Source organism: Rattus norvegicus, chromosome 9 (genome assembly GCF_036323735.1).
Source record: "Rattus norvegicus strain BN/NHsdMcwi chromosome 9, GRCr8, whole genome shotgun sequence".
NCBI lineage: Eukaryota > Metazoa > Chordata > Mammalia > Rodentia > Muridae > Rattus > Rattus norvegicus.
The window spans coordinates 22,301,615-22,310,916 of NC_086027.1; the positions used below are offsets into that span (position 1 = coordinate 22,301,615).

Here is a 9,302-nt window from a genome sequence, read left to right on the forward strand (position 1 = left end):
GGTTATTTCTACTCTGGGCCATTATCAGTAATGCTAACATTCCACGTTTTCATCCTAGGAGCACAATTCTGCGTCATGGTAATGATGCTCAACACTTTGAAAAATTTGGCACACTGCTTCCTGTAGCGTCTCATCATTTTATACCCTGCTCTCAGCGTGAGCGAGGGAGACTAACACAGATGATTGAATTAAATATTATTAATAAATCCCAGCATGGGTTTGATACCCACTTCAATAGTTTATGTTCCCAAACGAAAGGCACACAGCTTTTATATTTAATAGGCCTTAGTCAGCAGAATAGCTGGGTGACGACCTAGCTTCCAGTGCTGCTAGAACCTTACCTCCACGTTACCACTTACTGATTCTATGTTCTAACCCAGTTGAGCAGCCCTCTAGGCTGTGCCATCCTGGCTTCTTCACATGGCGGCCATGCCTCTCTGTCCTGCACTCTTCTCAGGCATGGGGTCTCTCCTCTCCTTCACACTCTCCCTGCAGGGCTTCTCTCTCCTTCCTCTTTCTCTTCCTGGTCCCAAGCCCAGGGATCCTAAATCCCGCCTCTGCCTGTCCTCCCCAGCTATTGGCTGTTGGCATCTTTATTTACCAATCAGAACCAACTCGGGTCAGGGTCCCAGAAACTCCTTGCCAACCTTCTTGTGCAAATAGTTTTAGGGAACGTGATTAGCATTCGTAATACAAGCAGCTACATAGGCATCTGAGAGCAGGTGTCTGCAGAGGTGAAGAGAGCTGAGTCAAGGGAGTTGGAAGCCACTTGATGTGGGTGCTGGGAACTGAACTCTGTCCTCTGCAAGATTTCTGTGCACTCTCCCACTGAGGCGGCTCTTGAGCTGAACATAAGCTTTGTTTTCCAATTTGTTTTTCTTCTTTTTTTAAAAAAGATTTTATTTATATGAGTACACTCTGTCTTCAGACACACCAGAAGAGGGCATCAGATGGTTGTGAGCCACCATGTGGTTGCTGGGAATTGAACTCAGGACCTCTGGAAGAGCAGTCTGTGCTCTTAACCTCTGAGCCATCTCTCCAGGCCTTGTTTTTCTTTTTAATGAAGCACAAACATCCCCCTGTGTTTGGGGCATGCTGCTCTTCTCTTTGTCGTTCCAGTTTTATTCTCTATAGTATTTAACACTGACATTTTGATAGCTAGACAAATCACCATGTGGTTTACTGGCCATGTGTACATCTTTTCTGGAGAACTGCTATTTTTTGCCCTTATTCTCTAGTTCTGTGAGCGGCTGGGACAGGAGAGTGGCTGAGGCTGGGAGACTGCTAGTTGGCTAAGGAAAAGCAGCAAGCTGCAGCCCAGGGAGAGGCCCTACCATAGGGAGCAGTTACACGCGCATGAGTATTTTTCTAAATACTCAGTATTTAGCACTGGCTGCTTTTTTAGGGGACCCAGATTCAATTCCCCCACCCACATAGCAGCTCACTCCTGTCTAACTCCAGTTCCAGGGCTTCTGATAGCCTCACACAAACATGCATATAAGATACTTAATGAAAAAAATAAAATAAAAAAGAAATCAAAATGCAAACCTCTACAAATGTCTTATAATCACCCCCACACCCAATTGTGCTCTTAACTCATAACTTTTGGATGTACTTACTAGTATCTTTTGACTTTGAAAAGGAGTCTGTCTTAGGGTTTTCATTGCTGTGAAGAGACACCATGACCAAGGCAACTCTTATAAAGGACATTTAATCGGGAATGGCTTACAGGCAGAGGTTCAGCCCATTATTATCAAGGTGGGAGCATGGCAGCATCCAGGCAGGCATGGCACTGGAATAGTTGCTGAGAGTTCTACATCTTGATCCGAAGGGAACCAGGAGAGGACTGGCTCTTCTAGGCAGCTAGGAGGAGGGTCTCAAAGCCCACACCCACAATGGCCACACCTCCTCCTAATGCCCCTCCCTGAACCAAGCATATTCAAACCAGCACAAACTGACTTTTTACGGGATATACTCTGCCTAATGTTTACTGAGTGTAGCATTCAGATGCTTCTACTTGCCTGGAGTCAGTGCTTGCTGTCTCTAGAGGTATTCTACACTGTCGTCTACAGATGGCTGGGAAAAGTACTACCACAAGAGTCAGCTGTTTTAAGAATAAGAATCTAGGGGGTTGGGGATTTAGCTCAGTGGTAGAGCGCTTGCCTAGCAAGCGTAAGGCCCTGGGTTCGGTCCCCAGCTCTGGGAAAAAAAAAAAAAAAAAGAATCTAGGTAGAAGAGTAAGCTCACTGAGAACTGTTAGAATTCTTAACATCCTAGATTTCAGACATTTTCCTGGCTTGTTTTTCAGTGTCATAGTCATTTGTCATGAAAACCATCAAGGAATGTCTCAAATATATTTATTCTATCCTGTCCCCATTACCTGTCAAAATACTTTTAGGTGTCTTTGTTTGCTTCTTAAATAGTAAGCCAGTGGCTCATGGATCTCGGGCTAGCCTCAAGCTTAGCTATCTGTAATTGATGACTTCTCCCTCCTCATGGGCCACCATGCCTGGCTTATATGTTCAAACGCAAGGCTCACATGCTAGGCAAGCACTTTACAGACTAAGTTACATCCCCAGAATATGTTTTAATATTCTGGTAATTCATCACCCAAATTCTATCCTCTTTTTTCTTATGCTGGGGATCAAATCCATGATCTCATATATGCTGCTTTAAAAACAAAACAAAAAACCACTGAGCCATCTCTCCAGCCCCATATATGCTTCTTATAACTAGAAATAGCACAATTTGTTTTGTGATATCCTGTATCAGATTTCTTTTAAAAACAAGGTTTCTCTGTGCAGCCTTGGCTTTGTAGACCGGGCTAGTTTCAAACTCACAGAGATCCACCTGTCTCTGCCTTCTGAGTGTTGGAATTAAAGGTGTGTGTCACCACTGTTTGGCCTGTAGATTTTTATTCAGGAATTTTTACTATAGCCTAGGCTCTATCCCTTATAAGACACTGGACCCAGTGTCTTGTGCTTACATGTATTTAGTATACATTTGTATTTCATATAAATAGGTACTAGAATAAATATTTCCTTTTTGTTTAGGTTTTTTTTTTTTTTTTAAGATCCGATCTTACTATGCAGCCCTGACTTACCTGGAACTTGGTGTGTAGACCAGGGTGACTTTAAACGCAGAGATGCGTCTGCCTCCACCTCCCTCCCCAGTGCTGGGATTAAAGGAGCTGAACGCCATGCCTAGCTTTTTAGCTGAGTTTCCAAATCATTCTATTCCTCTGAACATGCTCTTAGTGGCTACTTCTGGCCTCAATTCTTCTCTCTCCACAGAATGGCAGGGTGGCCACTCAGTTGGTCGTCAGTATTCGTGTTGAAGGAGACAAGCGTCTCAGCAGCCTGCGTCGGTGCTGTGCCCTCACTCGCTATGACGCTCACAAGATGAGCCAGGACGCATTTGCTACTATCAGGAACTGTAACACATCTGGAGTCCAGACTGAGTGGTGAGAAGGGGGCGGGGCGGTACTGGGCAGTGGTGACCCGACCTTTAGTCACACTGCTTGGGAGGCGGCAGATGTAGGCAGATCTCTGTGAGTTCAAGGCCAGCCTGGTCTATAAAGTGAGATGCAGGACAGGCAAGTATGCTCAGAAAACCCTGTGAGGGCAGGGGTCAGCTGCAGGTTGTTTGTTTTGCTTTGTTTTCCCTACATGTGGTGCATTTGGCACCCAAGGGTGCATTAGTAGCCAGAAGACAACATGAAGCAGCACCGTTCCTCGTAGCAGCTTACCGTATTCCGGGAAATGACTGCCTGCGCTTGGGGACTAACACACTTAGAACTTTTTTTTTTAAAGATGTATTCATTTATTACATATAAGTACACTTTAGCTGTCTTCAGACACACCAGAAGAGGGCATCGGATCTCTTTACAGATGGTTGTGAGCCACCATGTGGTTGCTGGGAATTGAACTCAGGACCTCTGGAAGAGTAGTCGGGTGCTCTTAACCACTGAGCCATCTCTCCAGCCCATAAGTAGTTTTTTTTTTTTTTTTTTTTTTTTTAAGATTTATCACTTAGAACTTCTTAAATGACTTGATTCTGTCTGAAGCATCTTTCATGATTTTTATTCAGAAATTTTTCCTATAGCCTAGGCTCTGTGTATCCAACTCATTGTCCTATGCTTAGTAGATGTTTAGTATGTGTTTGTATTTTATCTAAAGAGGCACTAGAATAAAGCCTCAATTTTTGCTTACTAAATTTGTTGTTGGTGTTAAATGTCTTCTTTTAGACCAAGTCTCTCTATGCAGCTAGACACAGAAGCCATGCTCTCGTCTACTGCCGAGCTGTGCTCTAGCTCCTCTTTATAAGTTCTATATGAGTTTCACCTCTGTTGGGCATGAAGCATGGCCCTGGCATGATGAAGCCATTTTGAATCATGTTTATTCTTCTGTCCTGACATCATCATCATAGATGTTTTTAAGATAGGGACTCCTGGGGTTGGGGATTTAGCTCAGTGGTAGAGCGCTTGCCTAGGAAGCGCAAGGCCCTGGGTTCGGTCCCCAGCTCCGAAAAAAAGAACCAAAAAAAAAAAAAAAAAAAAGATAGGGACTCCTGTATAAAGATAGGGACTCCTGTATTCCAGGCAGTGTAGCCACAGATGTCTCTGTACTTCTGGTCCTCCTGCCTCTGTCTCCCAAGTGCAGAGATCCCAGCCCAGACCATCACTGCCTGGCTTGTGAGTTACTTGGGACCAAACCCACGGCTTTATGCAGAGGAGGCAAGCACCTCCCTCAGCCCTCAGCCTGAGTCAAGGTCCTGAGTTCTATCCCCAGTTCCTCACCCCATCCTCCTCCTATTTTCAAGCCAGTCTTGATGGATCAGAATTCAAAGTCATCCTTGGCTACGTAGCAAGATCTTGTTTCAGAAAACCAAAGGATATTCTAAATTCATCATGTCAGAATATAACCTTGTCACTGAAGATTATAAAAATGCTCAGCTCGGTTGGGGATTTAGCTCAGTGGTAGAGCGCTTGCCTAGCAACCGCAAGGTCCTGGGTTCGGTCCCCAGCTCAAAAAAAAAAAAAAAAAAAATGCTCAGCTCACCTAAAGTACTGCCTTTCTAGATATACTGGCCGTCTACAGAGCTGTTAGCAGTCCACAAACATTGTTACACAGGATCAAGTGATAACCATGTGCTGCATTTACATGGATCCTTATTTGAAAGCCATTACAGGACCACTGGCATTGTCTATGTATAATGTACAAAGTATAAATCCTGAGGAGGACAGTGCCAACATTTTCTTCTGCTGTTTGGGGCAGTGTCTTGCTGTGGAGCTTAGGCTGGCCTTGAACTCATCTTTCCACCTTGGCTCTAGTACTGGATTTCAGGCATGTGTCACCATATTCAACTCACAGTAACTTAAAAACAGCACTTGCTTTTATCTGACTGAAGAACTAACCTGTGTATAAAAGCATGTTTTATATTCTGAAGCTCAGTGCAGAGAAATACATAATGAACTGTTTTTAAAGGTGGGGTGAGGAGAGGGTTTTTTGTTTTGTTTTGTTTATTTCTTTGTTTTTGAGAAGAGTGTCCCTGTGTAGCCACCACTGCCTGAAGTTTCTAAGACTGAGATTTGAAACCAAAATCTTGATAGGAAATTTTAACTTGAAAAATTCCATAATCGTGGATTAAGATTGGAATTTTTTTCACTAATTTTGTGTATACATGTGAAATCTCTGAGTTGGTCTTACAAACCAGATTCGGGCCACCTAGCTTGGTGGCAAGTACCTTCACCCACAGGACCAACTGGCTGGCAAGCTTTTTTATGTAGCTGGGAATGACCTCAAGTGTTGCCTTGAATAACATTTGTGTGGCCCCAAGCTAGGTGTGATGGGCATAGCTTTAGTCCCAGAACTCAGGAGACAAGTTGCTCCACATAGTGCCAGGCTAGCTAGAGTTACACAGTGAGACGCTGTCTCAGAAAACAAAAAACAAACCCAAAGTCTGTTGCCCCATCTCCTAATTACAGCAACCTGTGCTAATGGGTCCTCTCAGTGATCTAGCACTTAGTAGTGAGAGAGAGTGCTGCCCCACCCTAAGCCAGGAACCTGCTAGACACTCAAATTCTGTTATCCCAGTCCACTTACTTTATATTAACATGATACACACTAATGGCTGTGAAACGCTGCAATAAGAACAATTTCCTAGGGGCTGGAGAGATGGCTCAGTGGTTAAGAGCACTGACTGCTCTTCCAGAGGTCCTGAGTTCAATTCCCAGCAACCACATGGTGGCTCCCAACCATCTGTAATGGGATCCGATGCCCTCTTCTGGTGTGTCTGAAGACAGCTACAGTGGACTCACCTAAAATAAATGAAAAGTCTTTAAAAAATTATTAAAAAAAAAAAGAACAATTTCCTTTCATGATAGAACCAGAATTGTAATCTATTAATTGAATCTGAGCTCTTGAAACAATGACAGTAACTTCCTTGTTCTTCCTTTGTACACAGGTCCCCTCCTCTCACAATGCTCTTCCTCTGTGCTACCAAGTTCTCTGCTTCCGCCCCTCCAGCCTGCACGGATATCACTGTATTCCTGAGCAGTGACTCCGGTTGTCAGCCAAAGGTGCCAGCTGCCAGCTCGGGGACCAGGACTCAGGAACCTGGCCCGGCTGCACCCACCTCTAAAGAGGCAGCCACATCCCTAGAGTCTTTTTTTCAAAAGGCTGCCAAGAGGCAGAGAATGAGAGAGACTTCCTTTGTACCTCCTAAGGTGGCCGTGGAGAAGTCATCATCCAAGCCTTCCCTTCTGTTCCAAACCAGCGGAAGCCCAGGAACTAAGTCTTTCTTCAAGCAGAAGAGTCTGCTGCTACAGCACACAGAGCTGAGCAATGCTGCAGCTCCATGCCCTCCACAGGCCAGCTCTGCAGTGCAACCAAGCCGTCTCCCCACAGACCGTGCAGACAGCCGTGCTTCTTGTGAAGAAGTGTGCAAGCCGGTATCCTCTAAAGCAGTTTCTACAGAAGTGAATGTGGCTGGGAACAGTTCTTTAGCTTACAACTCGCAGGAGATGACCCAAAGGGCAGCTGAGGACCAAGTGCTGTGTGAGAAGTGTGACTCCCTGGTCCCAGTATGGGACATGCCAGAGCACCTGGACTACCATTTTGCACTGGAGTTGCAGAAGTCTTTTTTGCAGCCTTGTACTTCAAAACCCCAGGCTGTCCCCGTGTCTCCTCAGGGCAAAAGAAATCCCAAGAGTCCTTTGGCTTCCAGTAATAAACGCCTTAGGCCCCACGGCATGCAGACACTGGAATCATTTTTTAAGCCATTGACACATTAGTGCTGCCCTCGGGCTTGCAGGAGAACTTTACTGTTTTATTTCTAAGAGATGGAACCACGTTGGTTACTCAAGGGAACTATGAAATTTTAATACATTATTTTTTTCTTTTTTCCAATGGGATTCTGATCCTGTTGCTGATCAAAACGTTTTTAATCTTTAGGGAGATACAGTGTCATAAAAGGTATAAGGGACCATGGCAAACTCCCTCAGCTTCGAGCTATCGCACTTTCCTCCCTATAATATTGACTAAGGACTAAACATCATATATTTAGGGGTGTAACGCAAAAGATTGAAACAGAAAAGGGGAAAAATGGGGCTGGACATATGGCTCACTTGTTTAGGACAGCATGTGCGGGGCCCCATGTTCACTTCCCAGTTTAAAGTAAGGACTATCAAGATGGGCAAGTACTAATGGCTGAAGCAACGGATTCAGCAGTCTTCCTCAGCCATGCAGGCCTTGGGATTAAATCTCTTAGGCCTCTCTGATAAATTACATGACTGAATTATGTATGAATCAGGTAGTAGGTTTAATGGGTAGGAAAGTAGCACACACATCTCCCCTACATAAATACAAATCAACTTACTCAGTAATTGGGTCTCTAAGATGAGATTCAGTGGTTAGGAGGAACCATCCTTGCCTTGGATCTTAGTGTGTAGCTTCTTCCTAGATTTATAGTTTCTTAACGGCAAGAACTCCTGCAGTGCATTACATGGAATATGTTCTTGATGTTGTTTGAATGTGTGTAATAAAAAACTATAGATCTACCTGCCCATAGAGACAACAAGAATGTACTCTGAGGGCCTGACTTGAATATTTTACTCCCCTAGATGTTCTATTAATGTAAAGTGCTTACCAGTGTTTTTTCTGACATTTTGGGATGGGTAGGCTAGACTGCTGTCACATCTATGATCCTCCTGTGTGCTGGGATGGTAGGTGCATGCCACCACCGCATGCCACTGTCACAGTCTAGGAGTTGAAAAGTAGTGTTATCAGGTGTTTGGTACATGTTTGTAATCCCAACAGTTTAAAGGGTCGAGAAAGGGAAGTCATTCCGGAGTTAAAATCATCCTTGGTGAGACAGCCTGGCCTGCATGAGGGACACGATTAGTGGTACAGTACTTGCCTAGCATGACTTTGAAAAAGAGAAAAGTAACAAGCCAGATGTGACCATGGTACTCCTAGAATTCTGGAGATGGAGGCAGGCAGATCTGGAATTAAATTCCAGGCCACCTTGGGCAAGACAATGAGACCTTGTCTCCAAAGAGAAGCACTGTAGCAGAAACTCAGGTGTCTTATACACAGATCCTTAGAGATAGGTTGGAGAGTCAGGCAGGGGTGGCTAGTGACCAGGGCGGGCACAGGCAGCAGTGTACCTTGTTTATGGGCAGAGCTGCCCCTATTGCACAGCCTACGGGGCAGTGCTGTAAACAGTGCTGGGAAAGGTGACCTTGCCTTCCTCAATGCTCAATGCCCCTAATAAAAGCTTTACCCACAGGCTTTTTAATAATTAAACCAATGGTATTTTTTGTTTCGCAGGGATGGGGTTTCTCTGTGTCCTGGCTGTCCTAGAACTTGCTTTGTAGACCAGACTGGCCTTGAGTTCACAGAGTTCTGCTTCAAATGACAGAATTAAAAGTGCACCTTTAATAAAGACTGTTTTTTAAAAACTGTGTCAGATATGGTGGCACATATGTACCTGTAATCCTAACTAAAGGAGAAGGCTGAGGTGGGAGGACCACTGTATAGCCAAAAGCCTGTGTAAAAGTACTAAAACTAGGGGTTGGGGATTTAACTCAGTGGTAGAGCGCTTGCTTGGCCCTGGGTTCGTTCCTCAGCTCCGGAAAAAAGGATTAAAAAAAAAAAAAAAGTACTAAAACTAGGGCTGGGGCCATAGCTCAGTTGGTTCCTAAAGTTCAGAAAGGCCTGGGTTTGGCCTTGGTGTGTATGGTATAAAGGCAGACATGATGCCCACAACTGCACCATTGGAGAGCTACATAGGACTGAGCA

The 9,302-nt window shown here is 44.5% G+C and overlaps 1 protein-coding gene across 3 annotated transcripts in view; it reads left to right on the forward strand.

The window, feature by feature from the left end:
• The window catches only part of Polh (DNA polymerase eta), a 34,648-nt gene extending 25,686 nt beyond the window's left edge, over positions 1-8,962 (forward strand). For 2 of the 3 annotated variants that reach the window (XM_006244537.3, XM_039083534.2), the window contains 2 exons: positions 3,294-3,463; positions 6,466-8,962. In XM_006244537.3, coding sequence (XP_006244599.1) covers positions 3,294-3,463; positions 6,466-7,294 — 999 coding nt within the window. In that variant the 3' untranslated portion in view covers positions 7,295-8,962. The remainder of the gene's footprint in view (positions 1-3,293; positions 3,464-6,465) is intronic. The other variant, NM_001108204.1, reaches the window with a different exon arrangement.
• Positions 8,963-9,302: the final 340 nt, after the last annotated feature.